The sequence below is a fragment of the Symphalangus syndactylus genome, chromosome 10 (genome assembly GCF_028878055.3).
Source record: "Symphalangus syndactylus isolate Jambi chromosome 10, NHGRI_mSymSyn1-v2.1_pri, whole genome shotgun sequence".
In the NCBI taxonomy this organism is placed as follows: domain Eukaryota; kingdom Metazoa; phylum Chordata; class Mammalia; order Primates; family Hylobatidae; genus Symphalangus; species Symphalangus syndactylus.
In genome coordinates, this window is record NC_072432.2 from 86,153,365 (window position 1) to 86,180,518 (window position 27,154).

At 40.7% G+C, this 27,154-nt stretch overlaps 1 protein-coding gene across 2 annotated transcripts in view; it reads left to right on the forward strand.

Moving 5' to 3' along the window:
- The window catches only part of SCFD2 (sec1 family domain containing 2), a 489,317-nt gene that overhangs the window by 440,880 nt on the left and 21,283 nt on the right, over positions 1-27,154 (forward strand). The window contains exons 6-7 of one of the 2 annotated variants that reach the window (XM_055294679.2): positions 11,662-11,807; positions 24,707-24,841. In XM_055294679.2, the coding sequence (XP_055150654.2) occupies positions 11,662-11,807; positions 24,707-24,841 (281 nt within the window). The remainder of the gene's footprint in view (positions 1-11,661; positions 11,808-24,706; positions 24,842-27,154) is intronic. The other variant, XM_055294680.2, reaches the window with a different exon arrangement.

Below are 27,154 nucleotides of genomic sequence, written 5' to 3' on the forward strand. Positions count from 1 at the left end.
ACAGAATCTTATAACATGGTCAGTGAGGCTGGACCTCAAGAAGCATAGTGGAAAAAAAGGATTTCTAAAGAACTCTTCCAAATGACAGTGAGAACAAGAGGTGGGGAAGGCAGACAGTAACTTGAAAGGCTTTTAAGTATGCCATGACTTGGTCTTCTGATTCCATCCTTTTCTACAAATGGACAATTAGCTGTGACAGAGGTTTGTGTAATTAGCAGACAAACTAAACTCTGAATGAAGTATTCTTTGTAACCCAATAAGAAAAGCATTTTCCAGGGGCACATCACAGCCAGAAGTGTCACCATATGACTCCCACACTCTATTCCAATTTTATTGGCATTTCTAAAATAAAGTATAACGTTATCTCTTTAAGCAAATCACCATGTGAGGTGGGCCTTTGGTACTATTTTTTAAACCAGCAACCAGACTGGTCTTGGGCTAAGATTCAGAAAAGAGCAGAAATGGTGTACCTGATGTCATCCTTCACAGCTTCCTTCTTGGCCTGCACCTCCAGGAAGCCTTCCAGGTGGTCTTCTTAGGGGAGCCCTGGGGCCTCTGCTGCAGCTGCATCAGGTAGAATCCCCCTCCCACACATATAGCCACACATCTTCATGATGAAATACAGGGGGAGGCAGCGTGGAGGGTAAGAAGGTACAGGACTTGTTGCAGGAAGTGGCACATCAGATATGCTTCTTGGAGGGCAGGAGGGATCAGCCTCCAGCAGGTCTCAAAAGGACCATCCACAGAAGATGCATCTGGGCTTCCATGTCACTCTCTCTGAGATGCTGGACTGGCCCATTCATTCTGAAACTATACACTGGGGGAATACTATTTCCTGCTAAAATCAAATTATGGCAGTCTTTTCCCAATTCAAAGAAAAATAAAGTAAGCAAATCAAAATTTCCTCATCGTAAGTTTTCATCTGTCCTGTGTTTTGTTAACTTTGTTGCTGCTTCATCTTTTGCAGCACCCTGCACTCCCCACCCCGGAGGGGGAAAAAAAAAAACAAAACAAGAAGTAAGCAAATATTAACAGGAAAACTGCCAGCTGTGCTTAACTCCTGGGCATGTTGTGGTAACTCTTTTGAGTACCTTGTTTTCTCCTAGTTCAGAAGACGAAGGCAGTGGTAATAATGTCATAGTGTTCTTCTATCAGGGGCAGCATAGCTCCCCGGGCTCTACCGCCCCACAGCTTTTGAAAACAACCAGATCCAGGTAGTCTCTCAAGTCAGCTCTGAGAGTCCAGCAAACCATTTTGAGCTATTCAGAACCACCAGAAATGTCAACACACTTTGAAAGGGAACTTATTATAGTGAAAATGGCAAGTTTGTAATTCAATAGAATTGATTCAATGGAATAAAAACAATCCACCTTTTAGGAAGCACTCCTAGTGAGATATGCCTGTTTGAGAACTTGGCTGTGATTCCTAGCAGGAGCCTGTGTGCTGCCTTCCTTGGGAATGGGAAGATTTGTGAACCTGAGCCTGGTGTAAGTGGCTGTATACGGGCATTTCCCCCACTTACAGTAGATTTAATTGCTGGAAAAAGGGCCCAAAGTCAAAACACTGTGAGAGATCTGATTTTCCCATGGTGACAGCCGATAATAGAACATTAGGTAACTGATCAAAAATCTGACGCCTTCCTTTTTAAAGAAATAACCTCAAACATTGTATATTTCAGTTACTCTGAATGCTGAACTTCAGAATCTCTTTGTCTACAGTGTATTTAGATTGATTTAATAGACAACCTAATAACCAACATATGAAATTGTATTAATTACTGTGATGCAGTATCATGATATTTTTTATAGTCCTCCACACTTCCCTTATTTAACACATAAAACCTTAAGATAAACTGTTATTTTACAGTTATGGCAGTGAGAAGAGAGCCATTTTAGAGAGATTTTTCACATAGGCAGCTTAGAGAACATTTTTAGAAACTGTTGGGGTTATTTCATTGTTTTCGTGATGATCTAGGATTGTCTATTTTTCTACCTCCTTGATGGTTCCCATTTGTCAATTTTTGCTTTCGTTGCAATTGCTTTTGATGTTTTTGTCATGAAATCTTTACCCGTGCCTATGTCCTGAATGGTATTGTCTAGATTTTCTCCTAGTGTTTCTCCTAGTTTTAGGTTTTACATTTAAGTATTTAATCCATCTTGAGTTAATTTTCGTATAAGGCATAAGGAAGGGGTCCAGTTTCAATTTTCTGCGTGTGGCTAGCCAGTTTTCCCAGCACCATTTACTAAATAGGGAATCCTTTCCCCATTGCTTGTTTTTGACAGGTTTGTCAAATTTGGATCAGATGATTGTAGATGTGTGGTCTTATTTCTGAGATCTCTATTCTGTTCCATTGGTCTATGTGTCTGTTTTTGTACCAGTACCATGCTGTTTTGGTTACTGTAGCCTTGTAGTATAGTTTGAAGTCAGGTAGTGCAATCCCTCCAGCATTGTTCTTTTTGCTTAGGATTGTCTTGGCTATACAGGCTCTTTTTTGTTTCCATATGAATTTTAAAGTAGTTTCTTCTAATTCTGTGAAGAATGTCAATGGTAGTTTAATGGAAATAGCAGTGAATCTATAAATTATTTTGGAATATATGACCATTTTTACAATATTGATTCTATCCATGACCATGGAATGTTTTTCCATTTGTTTGTGTCCTCTCTTATTTCCTTAAGCAGTGGTTTGCAGTTCTCCCTGAAGAGGTCCAGCACATCCCTTGTAAGTTGGATTACTAGGTATTTTATTCTTTTTGTAGCAATGCTTCCTGGAGCAGTACAGACGTTCAGGACCAAAGGGCTGCTTGTCCCAGTGCCTGCATCCCTAACAGGATTCCTGCTTTCTGGGCCTCTCTGGCAACTTTGCACCCTGTTAGGCAAACTTGCCTTTAAGACTGTGCAAGTTCTGAAGCATATTCCTGGTGGTTTTCATTCCTTCAGGCTTCCTACCACGTGATTTCTCACAAAAAGCCTCAGAATTCTAGCTGGGTAGCCACCTGCAACCATGTCGCATTCTCTCCTGAATGTACAAGTCTTTCCATGTCCATCACACATCCCAAACCTGCCTAATAATAGTAGATTTCAGCTGACATTTTTTCCTCTAATCAGCTGTTTTAAAAAGCTGAATTTGCTGGAGGTTTTAGAAAGTAGTGCAACTGGTTTTTGTTTTGTTATATTTTTAAGATAATAGCTGTTACATATAAAAATTACATGATCTATGTGGTATAAAACATACTTATATAATAAACACCCATGAATCCACCACCCTATCCTGGCACTTTGCTTACCTACCTCCAGATGAATCTGCCTTCCTCACCCATCCTTCTCTTTAAAACAGAGAAGGAGAATGATAAACACAAACTTCAGAGTTTTTGTCATATATGTGTGTATACCTAAACCATGCATAGTTTAGTTTTGCTTGTTAAATAGACAAGCAGAATTTATCAGCCAATTGAGGTTGCTCTTCTCAAGTAGCCTTTTTGGAAGTTTATCCACTTACTCATGTAGGCTGCAATTGCTCAAAACCATCTGGGAGCTCTTTGTTTGAAATTTCATGCAGAAACAGTTTATCAGCCGCTCAAGAAAATCAGTGCTGCTGCTTTATGTCATTTTTTGGTCTGATTTAACTATTTTTTTCTATAACCTCTCTATTTTCCCCATTCACTTATTTAAAAGCTATGTAGTGATTGTCTTCTGTGAGCTAAGCCCTGTGCTAGGCATGCAAGGAGAGTCCAGAGTCTCTGCTCCCACTGGAGCATGGCCTCACGCCTCCTCTCACCTGTCTTCCTTTGTCATTTGAGCAATAACTATAGGCTGCAGACTGCAAAACAATAGGAGCAATAACTATAGGCTAAGAGACTCCAAGACACCAAGCAGGATTCAGTGCACCAAGGGTCATGGGATCAGCATAGGCTGGGAGCCAGAAGGGAGACTTCTGGGAGGACTTCAAGAAAGAGTCCCCGCTTTGTGCATGCCTATTTGTCTTTGGCCTTTTGTGACCTCACCTAGATAGTTATAGCTCTAATTTTGTTAGTCTGCCTTCCTCACTAATCCAGGCATCTTTATATCATTACCTCCACACCTGCTGAGGTGCCCTGCTGTATGGTACATAGCTCAAGAACTCTAATATGAAAGGGGAAATTGTCCCTATAAAACCTGATGTCCGACAACCTAGATTATAATTTTCTTGAGACAGAATCTCACTCTGTCACCCAGGCTAGAGGACAGTGGTGATCATAGCTCACTGTAGCCTTGAACTCCTGGGCTGAAGTGATCCTCCCACCTCAGCCTCCCAAGCAGCTGAGACTACAGGCATACACCATCACACTGGCTATTTTTTTAAAATTTTTTGTAGAGACAGAGTCTTGCTATATTGCCCAGGCTGGTCTCAAACTCCTAGCCTCAAGTGATCCTCCCACCTCGGTCTCCCAAAGTTCTGGGATTACAGGCATGAGCCACTGCACCTCACCTATAATTTTTTTATGTTAGAATTTAAAGTCACATTAGGTTATTAAACATGAAATTGATGACAGATACAACTGCCTGGGTAGTATAAATATAGAACCTCAGAAATAATGTGCTTATATATTGTTTTATGTAAAATATATGTAATGCATCTAATAAATATGTGTATATGTAATAGATATAATTTATATATTCTAAACCAGCCTCCACCTGACCCAGTCACCAGAATCACTCACACTTCACAATCCTTTTATAAAATAGGACTAACGCCAAAACCCTGACCAATCACAGTTCTAAGGCTATTTCCATGTCCTGTGCACACCTGCTCTTCCCAGCTGAGTTGTGTGTTTCCGAAAGTCAACTGTGTTTGTTCTCAAACCTGTGTGTGCCAGTTGTACTTGTTATTAAGTTGCAAGGTTTAATTAAATGTTCTCACATACTGATGAAGTATGAACTCAAAAAGAAAATTGTCTCAGTGAAAACCAAATTGGATGTTTTTGAAAGACTCAGTAAAAATGGGTCATTAATAAAAATGCCTTTGAATTAGGTGTGAACAAGGCAAATGTAAAAGATTGAAGAAAACAATTTAAAATCTAGAAGAATTCTGTCCTCAGATTGTGCTGCAGGTGTCTTTAACTTCTGGTTCCACTTTAAATGGGATTGCATATGGTATGTCGGAAATCCTACATGGTAAATAATGTTTTTTTAAAAAGAACTCTAATCAGCAGACAATACTAAAAAAAAAAAAAAAAAATTACCTTGGTCTGTCATCAAAGGATTAGTGAATGAAAACACATTTATATTTTAATTTAAAGATTACATATATGAATATGTATTTATACATATGGAGGTGTGGATAGAGTAATTTAGAAATGTTTGTAAGAGAGAGATTGATTTTCCATGATCCCCCTCTTTTAATGACTTTTCCAATCACACATCAGTCCAAACATATTTGGAAAGAGGGCTTCTATTGTTGTTTATTTGCCTCATGCCCTTCCCGGGACTGTCCTACTCAAGAGGGGTTTTATACAGTCAGCGTCACTAGAAAATTTCAGATATGATGCCACTTGCTAAGGTTTATTTGATTTTTACTTCGTTTAGTTTTGTTTTCATTTGCCAAACATTTATTGAAAGCCAAGAGAAAAGACTCCATTTTAAAAACAATCATTTGAAAAGAGAGAAAAGGCGTTGTCAGACTGCTGGATGGATGGGGGAGGTCGTGACCCCCAGTGCTCTGCCCTCTCTGGCTGTGTCACACCCCCAAGCCAACCCTTTCTCTAACTGCCCCAGGAGCCCATGGAGGTGGCCCCTGCTGCACTGGGGCTTGCTGAGAGGCAGGCAGGAGTGCAAACTAGAAAGTGGGCCTGAGGTTCTCAAACTCAGGCCAGTAGAAAAATGAGACCAGTCTTAGACCAGATGAGAAAATAGCCTCTTGACCAGGTTTAAAGTATATTTTTTGACCCTGGCTTTTCCCAAACAGATGTGAGGGGCCTGAGGGGCCTTTGGAACTGTGCAGATAATGGTATCAGTAAATAGGGAGACATTTCAAATCCTACTCTAGCTATGCCGTCCTACTCCCAGCTTATCAAGCCACACGTGTGCATGATTTTTGCTTGACCTGCGTAAATGCATATGTGTACAGCGTGCGTGCGTGTGTGTGTGTGTGTGTTGTGTGTGTGTGTGTGTGAAGGCCACAGGTAAGGGCTACTTCAGCTCTAATCCAGACTGAAGTACTCTTCTGATGAAAGATGTTTTATTTTCCTAAATACCTAAGTAATGAAACCAAACTTATGGAAACCAGGTTCTTATGAAAAGGTGCCCCAAGCACCAGCAAGTTTCAAGACTGTTTGCTGAGAGAACCAAACAGAAGAGAACTAGGTAGACTGGAGTAAGGAGCAGGGCTTCATTTCAGCCATCCCAGAAGGATCATTAAGCTGTTCTGTTTTCTCTCCATTTTAATTATGTTGGGGCTGGAAATGGACCCACACTGTAGGTCCCTGCGGTGTGCATAGCCATGGAAACCATTCCCCTCACTCTGCTGAAGGAAAGGGGCTTCAGTAAGTGGAGAAGGGTGAGGGGGGAATAGAGGAAGTGTAGGTGCTGACACAGGAGCCCTATTTTGTTGATCTGAGGGGTAACTAGACCCCTGCCCAGGAGGTCCTCAAGCCCTCTAGAGAAAGAAATTACAGAGGCATGAGTCATCCCCCGGTTATGGAAGAACATAGGGCACCCTAGGGGATTGAGGGCTTCCCCTATCAAGAAGTGGGCAACTGAAGTACACAGACCGTGCTTGACTAAAGGTTACAATCAGCTTCTGGTTTATTATCTGTTTAACTAAGTGGATTAAATGGGAATTGACTGGAATTGGACACTTAAAGTTTCCTTACAAAAGGCCGTTATCTCATAAGCTGGCTTAATGGAACAGCCTGTCAGGGGCTTATTAGAAGTAACTGAATACAGCACCTTACAGAGCAGAGATTCAAAGGAGGCTGTGCAACCAGGCCCGAGATACCTCACACCTCATATGGCCAAAAAAGAAGGATCTAAGGTCTAGCTACAAACCACACTGTTAGCATCTAACCTAGAGACAGGCCCAGGTCTTCCCAAAAAGAAAAATACTTGCAACTCCCTCCATTTTAGCATCTCTTTGGTTTAAATGTGAATTAAGTGTTTTGTTGATCTCATATAAATATATGGCCTTAGCAGATATGAAATAGCACATATATAAATAAAATAGCACATGTAGCATACATATATATATACACACATGTGGCCTTAGCAGATATGAAAGACAGCAGAATGTAGTGTTTAACAGGACCAACTTTGGAGTTAGACTGTAAGGGTTTGAATCTTAGCTTTACCATGTACTGATTGAGTGAGTTTGTGTTACTTAACTTCTCTGTGGCTCAGTTTCTCCATCTGCAAAATGAGAATGATAATAGTACCTAGCACATTGGGTGTCTGTGGAGATTAAATGAGCTAATATGTATAAACTTCTTAGAATAGTTTCTAGCATAGTGTGAGCAACTTGTGCTTATATATTACTATTATCACAGAAAATAATTCATCCCATTTAACAGCTTTTGTACCCATATTCCATCTTATCTATCAATTCAGCATATATTTGGAATGAGCTGCATTCACAGATGAGATTTGAAATTGTGGGAGGCAGCATACATGGAGAAGTTCAGGTCTGCAATCAGGGATATTTGAACCCTGGCTCTGCTGGGAATAGTGATGTGATCTTGCATAAGTCATTTATCATGACTGATCCGTATTTCTAAAGGGTGTGTGTGTGTGTAACTTTCATTATAGGGTTTGGGAAAATAAATGTAAATCCTTCTTTTGGTGAGGATTGATGTGATTATGAAAAATGCTTAAAGACTGATAAAAATGAGTCACCTTTGGCCCAGTATCCCTAAAACATATGTATCATAGAACTTTGAGGATGACAGACAAATTGGAGAGGGTTAATGATTTGGACAGAAATTGCCCATGTACAGTTGGCTTGAAAAATAGACATAATTGACTATTTTTCAGCAAGGTTGACTATATTTGTGAATTTAGGACTTTGCATTTTCCTTCCAGCAGTTTCTTTAATAGTCTTATTTTTCTGTTGGGTTCATTTGAGTTCAGTTTACCAGTAGTAACCTGTAAACACTTATATCAGACAACCTGCTCCACAGTAGACCCAAATCTCTGCAATTACACAGCCTATGATTAATTAATGTCAATGTATAATCCACAATTTTCATGTGTGATCTAGGATTTTAAGTAAATACTATATAATCTAGTAGATGATTCTATTCCACCCAGCCTAATGAATGATTATCATACTTCTCATATTCCAAAAAATTGCAATAGACCATATGGAAAATGGATGACTCTTTCTGTTCTATAGAAAATGAATTACTTTAAACAAAAAAATTAGTCTATTTAGCTGGATTGACTTTTAGAGAAACTGAAAGACTTTGCGTGATATTAGAACTAGTAGTGTTTTTTTCTCCCTGTTTTTTTGCCTTTTTAAATTTGAAAAAGTAGTACATGGTACGCAACTCCTAGATATAATTAATTCAGTTTCTCACATCTTAAATGTCTGAGCCTAGGGGTCAAAGGAAAGAAGCCACATGTTGAGTGAGAAGCCATGACCTCCCAGGGTTTCTTCTGGCTGGTGATTGCCTAAAGCACAAGTTAGTGTGTTTCAACTGAAGTGTGATGCCAACAGCAAGCACGCTGTGATATCAATCAATGCTCTGTACCTGTGGCTCTAAACTTGCCTTGGTTATGAACTCTTTTAACATCAAGAGGGAATTATAGACATGCTCCCCATAAAACTACACATTTTCTTCTTTCCTCAAAGCTTGGCATAGAATTCCAGGAAGTTCCCATGAACTTCCTGAATCCCTTCATTCTTCCCCTACCCCCCAATCCCCTGCAGTCTATGAATCCCATGTGTGTAGGGTCCACTGACGTGAGGAGGCGTCTTCTCACTGAGCTTGACCACACTTTCATTTATTTGTTTGTGTATTTATTTATTTATTTATTTATTTGAGATGCAGTCTCACTGTGTCACCCAGGCTGGAGTGCTGTGGCACGATCTCAGCTCACTGCAACCTCCACTTCCTGGGCTCAAGCAATTCTCATTCCTCAGCCTCCGAAGTAGGTGAGATTATAGGTGGCCTGCCACCATGTCCAGCTAATTTTTGTATTTTTTGTAGAGACAGGGTTTCACCACGTTGGCCAGGCTGGTCTCGAACTCCTGACCTCAAGTGATCCACCCGCCCCAGCCTTCCAAAGTGCTGGGATTACAGGTGTGAGCCACCACGTCCCGCCTGATTTTTTTTTAATGGCAATGGTTTGGACATTTCTGGAAACCAGGAGATGAAGATTAATCAGAGGCTTTTGCCCATCCTTTAAGAGTTATTACATACAATGTCACACAGTGACTGAGAGTACAGGCTCAGCTTCTCACATGCCACCTCGCTGTGTCTGATGCAGCTGGATTCTTTTGGATGCTTCTGTGTATGTTAGATTCATTCCATTTTAGTTTAAGCTTGTTTGAATCTACCTCTACTCCCTAAAAACTATTTCTCTTCAACACGTGTATCCTCACTTTACATCTACTAGGATAGCTATAATTAAGAAGATAGCTAATAATAAGCATTGGTTAGGATGTAGAGAAATTGAAATCCTCTTACACTGCTGGTGGGAATGTAAAATAGTGCAATCAGTTTGGAAAACAGCCTAGCACTTCCTCAAAAGGTTAAACATAAAGTTACCATATGACCAGCTGTTCTACTCCTAGGTATATACCCAAGAGAAATGAAAATGTATGTCCACACAAAAACATGTACATGTAAAACTAGCAGCATTACTCATGATAACCAAAAGGCAAAAACAACCCAAATGTCCATTAACCGATGAGTTGATATATAAAATATGCTATTTCCACATTCCATATACATGAATATTCTATATACAATGAAATATTAGTAGGCAATAAGAAATGAAGTACTAATGCTACAACTTGGATGAATCCTGAAAATATTATGGTAAGTGAAAGAAGCCAGTCACAAAAGACTACATATTCTGTCATTCTGTTTGTATGAAATGTCCAGAATAGGTAAATCCATAGAGACAAGCACATTAGGGATTGCCAGGGGCTGGAGGGGGCAGAAATCGGGGGTGACTGCTAACAGGTATGGGATTTCTTGTTGGGGTGACACAGTGTTCTAAAATTGTGGTGGTGATGATGGTTGTTAAACTCAGAATATACTAAAAGCTTTGAATTGTATACTTTAAATGGGTAACCATATAGTATATGAATTATATCTCAACAAAGCCGTTACTAAAAAAATAAAGCCAGACCTGTCTTCAAATCACTACTGTCTGGAGACAAGGATGTGGGTGCGAATACTGAATTTGGAAAGATATCCCAAAGCACAGTCAGGAGGTAGGGAAGTGAGATGGGGGAGGAAGGAAAGCCACTAATAGGGGTATTAATGGGTGAGTTGATGTTGTGGGCAATGGGGGCTTCATCCTTCTGGGGCCCCTTGGAAAGGCTGTGCAGACCACAACTCAGAATTACTCCTCCATGGGAAGAGAGAATGGGACTATTTCCATGAGTGTTGACGCCCCAGCACTCCCAGCCTGCCCCATACACAAGCCGAACATGCTTCTACATCAGAGAAAGCCCTTAGACAAGAAGAGGCAGAGGCAGAGAGAGACAGACAGACTGACTGCCTGACATGCAGGTACTGAGGTAGGAAGCAGTCAGAATACACAGAAACTTTACCACTCCCACAGGGGACACCCAGGGTGACCGAACGGGTATGGGCAGGGCCTTGGCAATCCTTGACACAACTGCTTTCAGGGGTGTTACTTAACCTGCACCTCAGTCCCCTTATTCTTAAAATGGAGAAGACAGTAGTTCCTGCCTCATACGGATGATGTGACGATTAATGAGTTAATGTAGCCGATGTATTTGAAAGAGGTAAGAAGACATATTTTTAATCTTTTCCTATTTTTTTAACTTTCCATGATCATGTCTCTTCTGAATGAGCTTCTAACAAAGCAGAGATACGTTCTTCTGAGTTTGAAAAAGAAACAGAAGGTTGCAGAAAACTGTCTTCTTGTTAAGTCCCCCATGTTTGATCAGCTTTGAATGGCCACCCTCTGAAATGTGCCACGTGCTTTGTTAGCGCATTAGACAGATGCCCATTGCAGTGAGTTCTGTCCCTGGAACAACACTGTGATCTTTCTCATTCTTGCTGTCCTGCTTTCTGGAAACTATTGGTGGGATTCAAGCAAGCGAGTTTGATCATAACAGTCTCTCGTATTTTCCTTTGTGTCTCCTCGTATTTTCCCAAAGTTGTGTTCCGAGGATTATGGGCCCTAGGAGCTTGCTTTCTGTGAAATATCTGCAGTCTAGGGATGGAAGCCAGTGGCTGCAATCCCAGGCAGTTTTGAGTTCCACTTCTGTCAAAGGCATTTATACTTAATTTGCTTCGTTGCTCATGGACGATTGAAACAGCCCAGTTGGTAAACAGCCAGGGGAAAACAGGGTAAAAAACAGCAATAATAATAATAATAATAAAGAAAAACAATAAAATCTCCCAACTACATTACATCGAGCTCAAGCTGTCATGATGAAAACTTAAAGATTTACTCACTCAAGAAAATATCTCTGGATTTTTTCAGACTGGGACTCTTCAATTAACCTGACATTTCACAAATCCAAAATTGCTGTGGATGAACTGTTTACTTCACTTCGGGATATTGCTGGAGCTCGGAGTCTCCTGAAACAGTTTAAGTCTGTATATGTTCCTGGAAATCATACCCACCAGGCAAGTATATACGTTTTAAAGTAACCTTCTAATCTGTTGTACTTCCAGGATTCAGAGTCTATAACTACAAGAAAAGGTTCCCTTTTAACCTCCCTAAAATCAAAGGTTTGTTCTAGATGATCTCCAAGTTCTCTTTTAGTTCAGAGTTTTGGGTCCCACAGAATCTGAAAGCCTCTCAATTCATTTATGCCCCAGGCTTGATACGGTGGGATGGGCACTGAGTTGGGAGTCAGCCACGGCTTTCTAACTGTGAGTCTGTTGCAGGCTGATTCTATAGCCTTCTGCAAGTCCCTTCTCTCTTCTGGGAGCCAATGACTACAGGTACCAAATGAGGGGCTGGCCTTAGAGGATTCCCAAGTTTCTGGATCTAACCAGTCTGTAAACATTTTGAATGAGTAGAATAATGAAAAGCACCTAATAATGTTAGAACAAGGGAAAAAGTTTGTGATGAAAATATGTGTTATTTAAAATTCCTCCACTGCTTTCAAAGGAGGGCAGGAGGACCTAAGAAGAATGTTTTTTGACCATTGAGTAAGAAGATGGTATCAAGATTAAGGTGTAATTGCTGTGTAAAAACTCAGAGGGGGAAAGTACATAGAAAGACCCAAAGGGAAGCTGAAGGAATAAAGAAAGGTTAGAGCCATTGAGGCTGGGGAGTCTTTGATGGACAAGGTAAGACACAGAACTAAGGTTCCTGGTGGCCAAAGATGAGCTCTCAGGGAAGAACAAATGTTTCTGATGGAAAAGATGACTAAGTTTAACTGTGGGGAATCTTATTTATTTCTCCATAAAACCTTTAGTAAAATAAACTCTATTTGTTGAGGCTTTTTGGAGAGCTGAATGTGCTGTTAGTGGGGAGGAGTTCAGCTTCAGGGTGCTGACTCTTTAAGGGAGACTTGAGCTAATGTTATCCACTGCAGCCTAGCACAATCCAGATTCTTCCTCCAGTATCCTGTATTTCTTTGAGAGCTGATACCTGAAGAGCACTTCTACATTGGATTTTTCCTTTGATTACCACAAGTTATGCCAGGGAGGCATTATTATTCCAAGATCCAGGAAGGCCAAGTGATGTGCCATAGGCATGCAGATGGCCAGGGGCAGATGCCAGATCTTTGCTGCCAGCCCAAAACCTCCTCCCTGACTATAATATGGTTCTCATAAAGATTCTAGAAGTGTTGATTGATGGTGCTGATGATCATCTGAAATCCTACCAAGATACTGAAGACCTTAGAAACTGTCACTGTTCTTAGAAACATAAAGATTTTCATCCTTTACTCAAAGATCTGAGAATGCCATGGCGACAAAATACAGATAAAATCACTCAGATAATCATACGTAGTTTTGTCATTTTAAAAAATCAGCAATCTTAAATACTATAATGTGGACTAGTTCCAAAAGACATGCTAGAACTAGTGATAAATGATGACATTGAGACCAAAAATGTCAAGAAGCAAGTGGCTGGTGTAGTTGGCAAAGAGAAAATAAACCACTGAATGAATGAGGTCTTTTCCATTTTATGTCATCCGGGTGACTGATTTGGCCAACTTCACGTAAACATGTATTAGCTATATATCTTGCACGTGAAAAGGACAATGATAAGTTCCTTAGACCTTATCTCCCTGCTGCCAACACTGTCATTTCTCCAGCCCTCAGAACCCTGTCTTGAGGCCATGGCCTTTGGAAAATGGAGTTTCCCTTTGTTGCATATGTCCCCCCTTACAATAGTCAATAACATCAGCACACTCCCAACAATCCTAAGTGTCAGTGAGTGGGAAGTGGGGTGGAGGTAGGGTAATGTGTGTACGTTGGGGGGATTAAATAAATAATGATACAGACACGTGGTGAAATGCTGTGCAAGCATTACAATGAATGGAATCGACCTAGATATGCTGAGCAGGGTGTGTGTTTGAATCCTTGGCCCAGGGTCCACTTCTTGGGGAGCTCAACTGAAACAGAGGTCCATGATCAATTGGGTGGCAGTGGGGGGACGTGTAGGTCATTCTGTAAAGCATCATTCTATTTTTGTAAAAATAGAATAAAATAAATATTTCATAGGTATGTATATTTAATGTCTTTAAAATTTAGGAAAAATGTATGATGGTTACCTTATGGTGGATGGGTAGGATTGGATGGATAAGGAGAAATCTTGCTTTATTTTTACATATTCTATACACGTGACACTTTTTAATGGGATTATGGGTGATTTTTACCTCTGAGTTTTTCAATGTTTTTCAAATTTAAAATATTTTTAAATTACAGATGTAAGCCTTGTGACAACAGGGATTTTTATGTGTTTTGTTCACTGCCATATCCCCAGTACCTAGAGTGGCATCTGTCACATAGTGGATGCTTAATAAATATTTGTTAGGTGCATCTTAAGTACAATACATATATCTTTATTACAGATCAGGGGATTTATTGGGACACAAAATATGCATACATAGGAAAGTACAAGTGTCCAGACTAGACTCAGAGTCCAGCTGTGTGTCTGGTTTTGAAAAATAGTCCTTGGCTAAACAATCTTCTGTTCATCTCATCTCCCAATTTGGTCCTCAGCCCTGTGGCTCCAGAAGAAATCTATGCTTTCTACCCAGCTCCATGCTGTCTCCAGACAGAATCTGATTGAGATATCCTGGGCTCCTCGGCCATGTGGGAGAGCACTAGCTGGCCTGGCGCTGGATTCCTGTTCCACGTCTGACCTATGCTGCATATTAGGATCTAGGCCTTGGGCCCCCACTGGCCCCACCTTCCCCCGCAGTGGCCCTGCATCCTGCTGTGATGCGCGTGCACTGTCTCAGAGCCACTCCTGTTTCCCTTGCTAGAACTAGAGGCACCTCTTATTTTAATCTTTACCCATTAACCCGTTAGGAAAAGGTGTCAATCACAGTTCAGATGCAGAAAGCAGACACCATCTAGTCACTTTAAGGAGAAGGTGTCCCAGCTGCGTTACATCGAGCATATAAAATCTCTATAGGGGTCAGAGGAGTGGGATCGGACTAGACCTCCAGAAATAAATCCCAGAACATCACCACAGGCCTGGCCCTCCAGGACAGCCAGGACATTTTCACAGCCTGGAGAGTGGGGGCAATGGGGATCGAGAGGCAACCACAGAAGCTCTTGACTTAAAGAACATGTCACCAAGGCTGGAGACAGCACCTGTCTTTGATCACCATGGTGTCTGCATGGGCCAGCTCAGTGCTTGCCACCTAGTGGGTGGGTAGATGGATGGCTAGATGGATCCTAGATTGTGCATGTTATCTAGAATGGCATCTCTTACATTTTTAATTCTTAGTGAGAGGGAACTTAGCACAGAGGATAACAGGACAGATTTTCAAGCCATAGCATCGGGGTTCATAGCCCAGCTGTCCCCTCTAACTATGTGACCTTGGGCAGGCAACTTCACATCTCTGTGCCTGGTTCCTACTCTGTAAGAAGGAGCTAATAATAGTTGCTCTCTTGTAAAAATGCTCTAATGATTTGGTGAATTAATACATATAAAACTCTTAGAACATGCTGAGTGCAGTGGTTCACACCTGTAATCCCAGCTACTGGGGAGGCTGAGGTGAAAGAATAACTTAAGGCTAGGAGTTCAAGACCAGCCTGGGAAACACAGCAAGACTCCATCTCTAAAAAAAATTCTTAAATTTAAAAAAATTAGGTGGGTGTGGTGGCAGGCATCTGTAATCCCAGCTACTAGGGAGGCTAAGACAAAAGGATCACTTAAACCCAGGAGTTCTAGGCTGTAGTGAGCTATTATTTTGCTACTGTACTCTAGCCTGATACCCCTTCTCAAAAACAAAAAACAAAAAACTTCTTAGAATAATATCTGACACCTAGACAGCACTATGTAAGCATTTGCTATCACAGCCATTGTAACAGTAAAGAACAAAAGAGGCCTTCCTTTGTCTTCTTTTGCAACATTTTATCTTTTCCATTGTTAGGACATGGGCTACACAGAAAGGGTGTCTTTCAAAAGCTGAGTGTCCTGTTAGCTGCTGTGCAGCAGAAGGTTTATTGCTGACACCCATTTGTTTTAAAAGGATGTGTTTGTTGGTCGCTTCTGTTGACTAGAAACCTAAGCCCCCAACTGTGCCTGTGCAGAAAGTGGTTTTTTTGTTTTGTTTTGTTTTGTTTTTGAGACAGAGTCTCACTCTGTCGCAGAAGCTGTAGTGTAGTGGCGCAATCTCGGCTCACTGCAACCTCTGCCTCCCAGGTTCAAGCGATTCTCATGCCTCAGCCTCCCAAGTAGCTGGGACTACAGGTGCACGCCATCATGCCCAGCTACATTGTTTTTGTATTTTTAGTAGAGACAGGGTTTCACCATGTTGGCCAGGCTGGTCTTGAACTCCTGACTTCAGGTGATCTGCCCGCCTTGGCCTCCCAAAGTGCTGGGATTACAGGCATGAGCTACTGCGCCCGGCCACAGAAAGTCTTCTTACCCTTCCGTTTCTTACTGCAAATGCTCAGTTTAATGAGAGCCTTAATCTCCCCATTAAATGCCACAGTGTCTGATGTGATGCCATTCCTCAGCTGCGACACCAGGAGGATATTAGGCAGATGTCTCAGGGCAGGGAGCTTATATGGGGCTTTCAGACAAAATACTGTATGGCTCTCGCATGGCTTGCCTTGGCATGCATCTTGAAGAGCAGGGCCGAGCTGCAGAAAACCTTCCACAGACGCATACTGTACTTTGTGCCTCTGGCATGTTGAACAAGAGCATTTCGAACCAGCAGTGCCTGAGGAGGCTTGATTCATCTTGTGCCCAATGAAATATGGCTCTCTGAACAGGCTGTATGCCTCGCCTCTTGTCAACAGTCCCCAGCCCTGGCCTTCAGTTGTTCTTTTCCAAGTGCTAAGTTCTATTCCTCCTCTTGATTCTTTCTAACAGAGCTGCTAGCATCCTTTCTGAAGGAATCAGCATGGGGTAGGACTAAACTGAAGGCCAGGAAACTTGGCTCTGTCCTGAGTCTGCTTCTAATTGGCTGTGTGAACTCAAGCAAACATGTTAATATGTTTGGGCTTCACCTTCCTCATATTGAATTGAAGGGGCTATACTCAAATTTTTAAAAACTAATCTGCTTCTGGATTGAAGCATGGGTGGATGGATGGATGGATGGACGGATGAACAGACAGACAAATGAACCATTTTAAAATCTACAAATAAATTGTTTCCTTTAAGAAGATGAAAGGAGAAAAAACAGTCATCGTGTAGCAAAAAATAAAAATAAAGGAGCCATGGATTAGTCGAAGCCATGGGCAATTTTGAACAGATGTTTTTCTGTGCTGTCTTGGGTTGAAACAAAATGAATATCCTCCCAGTAAGCCCGGTTTTTACACTAGTTTCTCAAGATTGTATCTGACTTATTATATGTTATGTCAGGAACTGCTGCTATACTCACTGCTTTTCCTGAAGAGCTAACATTCAAGTCAACAAAAGAATCTTCCAGATCCGCCACACAGTGTGTTCACCCCAACAGAGTAACCAGAGACATTGACACAAGTATTTTAGTTATCATATTTTACTTAAATGTGGTATTTTTTTAAAGATTCATTTTTTGAAACTTCAACTATTCCATGTGTATCAGCCATCAAGGGGTCTCTTTAAGCTCTACCAAGCTATCAGGCCAGCCTCATGAGGCTCTCATACAGGGCCACGATATGACCTTCATGGGCCCCTTTTTTCGTAAAAATAAAAAATAGTAAAAAGCATATGGTACAATTGCATTGGTGTAAAAATAAATACATAAATATTACATATCAAAACATCACTTTCACCTTAAAGTATTTTTTCTTCTGATTTTAAAAAAAATGCATTTTCATGGGCCCTCAAAAGTAATGTGGGCCCAAGGCACTTTATGTTTGTATCTAACAAATAAGTCAGCTCTGTGGTCATGGCTCCCACTTGACACAAGTGTGCCTGAGACAGGAACGTAGCTCCCCATCAAGGGAGCATCAGGCATTTTTCTTCCTTGGAGTAGTCCCTATGACCATCCATGAAGCTTGAAGCAGTCCACGCAGCTACTGAGGAGTTACTTGGACTGGTTTCAAGGTGACAGCTCAGGAGTGAGAGAGCTAGATTCGCATGGGATGAATACACAAGTCCCCTGGCTTAAAAACCTCATATCCCGTAAGGAGCTAATTTCTCTGTAAGAACTCCACAGACATAGCTTCCAGCACTCCTCCAAGGGACATGTCCAATTATTATTCAAGAATCATTATACTCAGAGAAGCCCAAAGCTCTGGCTTTCTATCAAATTTTTATAGTTCTTCCAGTTTAATGCAGTTTACCAACCAGGGGTCATTTTTGTCATAAGCAATCTTGCCTGGCTGCATAGTTTGACATTCTTCCTTTATCAGGTTTCCAGGGAAACAGAGATAAAAAGTTAACCAAAGGTTAAATTCTTATGCAGAAGGGAAAAGGGTTTGATAATCTTTTACCTACAACCTGCAGCTTGCCAGTTGTTAAGGAAATATTTACATTAATGTTCCAATCAAAACTTAACAGTGTGTCTATGGCAGAGACCATCCTGTGTATTCCCAAAACTCCATTGCCTTTTCTTCTGGAGCAAACAGTTAGACTACTTTTTCCAGGTTCCTTTGTAGAACTGTGACTAGTTATGGCCAATGAACTGTGGTGGAAGTGATACATATCACTTTAGGGCTGGACCCATAAAGTCTCTGGAAATCCTTGATACTCTCTCTCTCATTCATCATCTGCTGATGAGAGGTAAAGTCTTCAGTGTAGGATTCTAATGCTCTAGGGAATGGTGTAGCACAGTGGTGCCCAACCTTTTTGTCACCAAGGACCTGTTTCGTGAAAGGCACCAGGTGGTGCAGGGTGGGGGGGTGTGGTTTCAGGATGATTCAAGCCCATTGCATTTATTATGCACTTTATTTCTATTATTACATTGTGATATATAATGAAATAATTATATAACTCACCATAATACAGAATCAGTGGGAGAGGTGAGCTTGTTTTCCTGAAACTAGACAGTCCTGTCTATGGGTGATGGGAGACAGAGACAGTGACAGGCCATCAGACATTAGATTTGCATAAGGAGCACGCAACCTAGAACCCTCACATGCACAGTTCACAATAGGGTTTGTGATCCTAGGAGAATCTAATGCCATCACTGATCTGACAGGAGGCGGAACTCAGGCGGTAATGCAAGTGATGGGAAGCAACTGTAAATACTAATGAAGCTTCACTCATTCACCCACTGCTCACCTCCTACTGTGTGGCCCGGTTCCTAACAGGCCACAAACCAGTAGTGGTCCATGGCCTGGAGTTGGGGACCCCTGGTGTAGCAGGAACCTGGGTCTCTGAATGATTGGGCAGGGCACAGATCTCCTATTGACAACCCACACCGGATGTGATATAAGCAATAAATAAATGATCAGCAAGAAAAGGAAACAACAAATTTTTCTGAGTTTTTAATTCCTCTCCCAATCTTCCAAAAAGGTGAACTGGCAGAGAGTGTTTGATTAGGAAAACTAAAGTACTATGGTTTACCCGCTTAATATGGAGACAAATTATATGGCTAATCTCTCCTCTGGCCCTTCCTAGCATGCGAGAGAATCTTTGAGTAGGGCACCAGAGAAACCACATCTGTCTCCACTATCACCACCTTCTACAGGGTCCTTTGCTGAGAAGTGAGTCATTCCTGGCTGAGTAGAAAATTTCATGAAAGTCAGAGGGTTCCCATCTAAGAAGTCATTGCCAAGCAGTTCATTCTAACCAGATTTCAGTGACATGATTTAGGGCACAAAATGGTCCAAACTAAGAGGCTAAGAGACAGAAACCAAAGGTTCTCCTCGTTAGAAACTTAACTGGAAATTTTTTTTATTAAGAAGGCACAAGTAGTTTCGTGCCTGAGAAAGTCTTTACCAAATTGTGCTCTCTGAATACACAATGTAATCCAGTTGTTCTTTACTTAGTTCTTTCAGTAGAAAATTTAGAGGGTTTTTTTTTCCCCATATTCCCATTCAAGTAGGAAAACCTATCAACTTCTCTATGAATTAATATTTACATCATTTAGTATGCTTTTGGTTACAATTAAAAATAGATAAAGAAAAAAGTTCTAAAAAGCTTAAACAAGAAAGGTAATTTTTTTTTCTGCCTTTCTAGCCCCTGATTCTTGCCCCTCTCCTTTTTTCCCATTTTATGTCTTTTTAAAAAATCTTAATGCTTTTAGATAAAATATTAAACCAGAGTGTCCCTCTCATCCTCTACTACACTGTTTTAGTGGAATAAAGGTATTTTAGAATAAATTTTTATAATGTTCATTATCTCATCTTTTCTGTTAATATCTGTACCTGTTTTTGTCAGTGTTCAAGATTTGTCGTGTTTTGTTTGTAGACTTAATCAGCTTCTGTTACTATTATAGCATTATGCATACTGATAGTTTACTAAATAAAATGCCACTTTGAGCTTGAAAAAAAAGAAAGGTAATTTATTAAATCCTATGACTTAAAAGTCTAGAGGAGGGGCAGCTTCAAGTGGTGAGAGGCCATCGTCAGGGTGATGGTGGCAGGAATTGCAAATAAACAGAAGAAGCAAGTTCCTGCCTGTTCTTCCTGCCTTCCGGTCTCCCTCTAGTGCCCCCTATCGGCAGAGTCTAACGGACCTAGCTGGCAAAGCACAGAAGTGGTTTTCAGAGTCTCAGCCCAGCATCACAGAACTGAGTCTAGAAGAGACGGTTTGGAATTGAGAGACAATAGCTTGATAACTATCACATTTTCATAGAAAATGTTATTTCAAAATTGTTGTTATATGAAAAGATAATCAGAGAGAATGCAACCAAAAAAATGTAAGAAATGAATATCAAAGAGGTAGGTCAGGCAATTAATAAAAGCATTTATGTTCTTTTCCTGGATTATGTGATGTGTTTGCTGTTACTTTTCTGTATTTTAAATCATAGTTTCTTTTCTCTTGCTAAATAAATGTTCACCTACATACCTTAAAAAAAAAAAAAAAAAAAAAAAAGATTTCTAACATTCCCAGTGTAGCACAGAACAATCACAAAGTCTCAAGAGTGAAGAGGTTAAGAAAACAGCACTTCTAAAATCTCTGCTCACTACCCCCAAGGAGAACCCAGCTCAGCAAGCATTTTCTCCTGGATGTTTCATTCCCCAAAATTTAGTCGAAAGTGGAGCAAGGGAAAGAGAGAGAGTGATCCTAGTGTCCCTACTTTCCCCAGTCCCTCCATAACTCCTGCTTTCCCCTGTCTCTCAGTCTACATTGGGGTCACAGGACCCTTGAGAACAAATCCTATCACCCCAGGTACACTGTGCCTTGCACAGAGGAGGTACAGAGTATAGTGTTTTCGCTTAATTACAGAGCCACCTTTGTGCTGTGTATGATCTCTTTTTCAGAATTACTACTCTTCCTTTTTGTACAGTACATCTTATGGAGAATGACAATCTTTTTTTTTTTTTTATGGGTTAAGGGGTTGCATTAGTCCGTTCTCATGCTACTAATAAAGACATTCCCGAGACTGAGTAATTTATAAAGAAAAGAGGTTTAATTGACTCACAGTTCCACAGGGTTGGGGAAGCCTCAGGAAACTTACAATTATGGCAGAAGGAGAAGCAAACATGCTCTTCTTCACAGCAGCATCAAGGAGAAGTGCTGAGTAAAAGGGGGGAAGCTGCTTGTAAAACCATCGGATCTCATAAGAACTTTCCCACTGTCATGAGAACAGCATGAGTGTAACCGCCCCCATGACTAAACCACCTCCCACCAGGTCCCTCCCGCTACATGTGGGGATTATGGGAGCCATAATTCAAGACGAGATTTGGGTAGGGACACAGCCAAACCATATCGGGGTATATTTTCTTCTCTCTTAAATATGACAGCCTATGTGTATTTCTCTGTGATTCTGCTAATGAGTTTTAATAGACGAATAAATAACTGTAAGCTTCTGGAAGGAGGAAATGTCCTTTTATATCTTTATATTCCCTTCATGCTTTCTATCAGAATTTCATTCAGTTACAAGTAACAGAGATCTGAAAAACAGTGGCTTAAACATACAAGGTTTTATAGTGACATATAAAGTAGGTACTAATTTGGCCTGTCCATGTTATGGTGATAGTGGCTCTATAAGTCATCACTTACCAAAGTTTCTCCACCTCTCTGCTTCACCATTTCTAAGGAATGCCCTGTCTTCCAAGGTGGCTGCTGGAGCTCCAGGCTTCACTTCTACATTCCAGCCAGCAGAGCAGAGGAAAGGAGAAAAGCATATCCTTCCATTTTAAAAAGGAGACTTCTGAAATTCTCACATTACTCTATTTACATCTCATTGCCCAGACCTTAATTACATGGCTATACTCAGCTGCAAGGAAGGCTGGAGAATGTAGTCTTTTAGCCAGCTGGTAATGTTCATGGCTGAAGATTGAAGTCTATTACCAAGGAAGAGGTCAATTATTATTTGATGATAGTGCTGATAAGGTATCAGATTATTGGCCAAAGGACTTCTTGTGGAGGAGCTTTAAAGAGATTGAAGTTTAAGTGAGTCAATGTCCAGAAAGGCTAAGGTGATAGAAGAGCATTCAAAACAGTTTACTCAGGGAAGAGTATTTGCAGGATTCAGAGGCCACTCCATGGCCCTTTTTTTACGTTTAAAATAATATTTATTAAATTATCTTACGATTCTGGAAGTAGACCTCTTAATTTTGGAAAATCTGGAAAAATAAAATAAATGTCTCCTACTTCCTGAACCTAGAAATAACCCTAAATAACATTTCGGTGTGCTTTACCCCAATCTCTTTTTCATGCATAAATAATTTATTAATTTTTAACAGTTGAGATAATTCTTGCTGTTTGTAGTGGTGCTTTAAACTGTGCTGTAAATAAATAAATAAATAAACAAATAAATAAATAAACAATACAATGAAAAGTCTTCCTCTCACCTTTCTCCCTTGCTTGGTCTGCCACCCCATAATCATTGCTGCTGATAGTTACTATGTTTCACACCAGAGCTTATTTTTGCATATTTCAGCAATTTAAACTTCCGTATTCCCCCTGCCACTTTTTACACGAATGCTAACCCATCATACACAGTATTCCTCACCTTGCTTTTTTCATTCACACACTATCCTGTACCTTGTTTCTGCCACACAAGCACAGAGCTTTCTTATTCTCTTTCACGGCATTCCTCCCTGTGGATGCACCCCATTTATTAAACAGCTCCCTACTGATGGCACTTGGGTGGTTTCTAATCTTGGTACTACAAACAATAAACAGCCTTTTTGGATCTCATTTGCATACATAAGCATATGCAAAGAATAAATGACTAGGAGTGTGATTGCTGTGTCGAATGCATCTGTGATATTGATAGGTATTACCGAATTGCTCTCTGCATTGATTGTAACAATTAACCCTCCCACTAGCAATGTATAAGAGAGCCTGTTACCCCATGGCCTCATCAAAAGAGTGTATTTTCAAACTTTTGGAGTTTCAATAGTCTGATTAAAAAAAAAAATCCATCTTGGCATAGCTTTAATTGCAATTTCTTTATGAGCAAGCTGGATCCATAGTTTTCAAAATATTCCTGTCTGACCGGTGTTTCTGTTCATTGCCTTGCCCTTCATGATCATGTAACCATGAGATCTCTGGACTAACAATGGTCTGTTTGACTAATAAACACGAAAAGGTTGGTATCCCCAAGTGAGAAGATGCTAGTTTTCCCTGCATCTTATCCCTGGGAAAGATGCCAGATATATTCCTGCTGAATGGTTATTTATGATTTTGATGGTTTATACCTTGCTTTATTTCTAAGCTATTTTAAATAAGAAAATTGGAAAGGGAAAATTTGAGTAAAAAAAAATGACTGGAAGAAAAGCAAGATGAAGCCAGGAATGAGGTCAGTACACTAAATATCCTTGACAGTTGCTACAGACAAGTCACATATTTGGCCAGTCAAAGAGAGAAAGAGTTTAATACAGGATATGCCTCAACTGTGCCCTGTTAGAAACTGGCTTTACTGAAGCTATAATAGATCACAGAGTACATTGAGGGAAGATATTCCTTCCTCCTTTGCCCTTCATGCCCCAGACTTCGTGCCATATCTGACTGGAGGATTGGGAGGAAGGTGGTCCACCAAGTGGGAAATGAAAACGGGAAGAACTTGGTAGCCAGAACTAAGGAAAGAGGTGGTGAAAAACAGCTCAGAAACTGCAGGGTTAATAAGGCAGCTGGCTCCCAATATAACCGAAACATGGATGGGTTATTCAGGTTACAGAAAAGGAAGGCATTTAGCAGCATTTATCAGACTGTAGAAGTTGTTGCAAACTAACATCTCCCTAATTCTCCTGAAATTCTTATGATACCGTGTAGTCTGCTCTCTGACCTTTGTCAGATTCGTTTATGTCGTCTTAGCTTCTTTTCCTGGCCAAGTCATACTTGGGAGTTGAGCTCTGTAGAAGGAAGAGGGATTGCTTTAAGCTTGGTTATTGACAGCACGTTGTAAGTAACATTGGAGTTCCTAGCAGAGGAAAGCATAATGCGAAGAATGTTCAGGAAAAACTGGAGACCATCTTCATGTCTTCATGTCTGTATCAAACGACAGTACTTTGTTTCTCAGTATACATAAAATTGTCACTTTAAATAGAAAAATTAGTCATAGTATGATTGTAGCTCTAGTAAGACATATTTGCTTGTAGAAGGGAGCATGAGAAGCAGAAAAGCATGCTAAAGCATTGGGGTGAAAGTATATTTAAAAGCCCCATGTTGTTATATTGTCTTTTCTCTGACATACACACACACACACACACACACACATCATAGCCATTGCTCAGTATCAAAATAAACTTGCTTTGCTTTCTTCATTGCAGATAAAGCTGTGCTCTCTCCAGACAAACCAAACAATCCCTTTACTCACAGTATTTTGTCTTTCCAGGCATCTTATAAGCCATTATTGAAGCAAGTTGTGGAGGAAATATTTCATCCCGAGAGGCCAGATTCCATTGATATTGAACACATGTCTTCAGGCCTCACTGATCTCCTTAAAACTGGATTTAGCATGTTCATGAAGGTAAAGTAACCATAGAGAGGTAATCCTGAGTGTAGAAATGTTCTCTTTGCTGGGCATGAAAATGCTGGCACCCTGTTAACCCTAGCAAGCACCATACAGATAACATTTGGTATTTTGGCTCTTCTAAAATCAAGGGCAATCTTTATCTTTTGATTATAAGCAGCCTGATCTGTCGGCCTCATACAGCTTCTTCTGACCTGAGCACTGTGGTCTTTTCTGGTCAGCACATGCGGTCTAAGGTGGAGGACACAAGCTCTCTGGGACAGCACTATTGAAAACTCTCCTCCTTGCAGCCTGTGTTTTCACTTAAAATGAATCCACATAGCACACACCGGTCTTAGTGATAGCCCTTTGCTCTTAATTCTAGAACTGATTATGTAGGATGATGAGCGGCTCTGCTCAGTCCTATGGCTAGCACACCTCAAAACCCACTTGGAAATGACTTTTGGACTGTCAGACTCCTAGGTGACAAGTGCCAGAATTTATCTGGCTGATATCTGGGGTGGGTCAAAATAACTGAACAACCCTTGAAGTAGGGATGAAAGGAGGAAAAAGTACACAAATGTGATCTATTTTTAACCTACTGTAGAGTTTCTAAATCTAAAAAGATTTCAACAAGATTACAGGCTGACCTCTCAGTCCATGCCAGGATTTCACTTGTAATAACTCTTGGAAGTAACAGAATGTTTTGCCAGCATCAAAGCATCTTTGAAATCATGAATTAATCTACCTAAGAGATCTGGCCTTTCAGAGTTCAATAAATGCATATTCCAGGAAAACTGTTCCACTCCAAAACCCAGAGGACAGACGCCAGGCAATCAGACTCTAAACCAAGCAGTAAACCTGCTGGAGCGGACCTGCAGGTCTCCTTCCTGCCGTTCCCAATTTTCAGCAACTTCTGTTGCCGTGCCTGATTGGTGCATTTTCCTTCTATATTTTTTAATAAAGCAGTGTAGTCAGCTTCTTCAAAGTGTTTAGGGACTTCTGAGTTGGTATAAGTAGGCCCAGAATTGGTCAGTGTCTCCCTATCCTGAGTAGCCCTTCATGGTGGCTAGTTGGTACAGAAACTTCCAGACTAGACACAGTTTCCAACCTTTTCCACTTGAGCATTCTTTTCCTTCATTCACAGGCGTGGCTTTACCCTGAAGAGAGACTAAAATAACAAGTGTGGACTTTCAGAGCCTGGTTAGTAAGGTCTGAGGATGGCCCAATTGCCAATGTGCCCTCTCCCAGACAGGCTGCTGTGTCTGTGGTGCAGTCAGACCCTGTACAGGGGGGTCTGGCCAAGGGTACGAATGAAGGCTGCACCCCACCTGCACTTGGGGAGTTGCAGTGTAGGTGACAGGAGGCCCTAACTCTGCTCTTTATCCAAAGATGTTCCATAGAAATAACTGTTTCTTAGCCAAAGGGATCTTTGATCAAATATGTTCCAGAAACACTGGCTTAAACAACAAATTTTATTGTTTCTTTGTAGTCCAACGTCACAGTGCCTTTAATACACTAATGGACTTTACAATCCTTCCTGAGGAGAATATGGAATATATTATAGAACATAGTCGTGTTGTGTAAGGAATATCCACCTGCATTTTCTGTCACTGTTTGATGAAACAAGAGTGTCACTTGTTGTTGTTGTTGTTGTTGATCATGTTTATTTTGGAGTTTATGTTTTACCATCATTCTCAGCAAACTATCACAAGGACAAAAAACTAAACACCACATGTTCTCACTCATAGGTGGGAATTGAACAATGAGAACACATGGACACAGGAAGGGGAACATCACACACCAGGGCCTGTCATGGGGTGGGGGGAGAGGGGAGGGACAGCATTAGGAGATATACCTAATGCTAAATGACGAGTTAATGGGTGCAGCACACCAACATGGCTCACGTATACATATGTAACAAACCTGCACGTTGTGCACATGTATCCTAAAACTTAAGGTGTAATAATAATTTAAAAAAAAAAGAAAATGGATCAAGAGCATGAGGAGCAGAAAATATTGTCATGGGCACTTTTGGAAAATACAGTCTATACCCCACCTAAATATGTTTGGCTGTCTACCTGGGCAAGGCAGTGTTTGGCTAATCCTAGGAGTTTTCCCTCCAATCTAGAGGATGGAAAAATCACTCATGCTCCTATGCTGCTTTCAAAATAAGTGAGCCCAGAAAGGCTTTGTTAGTGAAAGGCCTGTTTGCTATTCTTCCATAATGTTTTTTAACAATATAACATTTTAAAAAATACTTCCGGATAAGAAACTGAGCTAGGGAACTTTCCTCTCCCAAGTTTGCTCCATCAAGTCCCATAAAGTAAG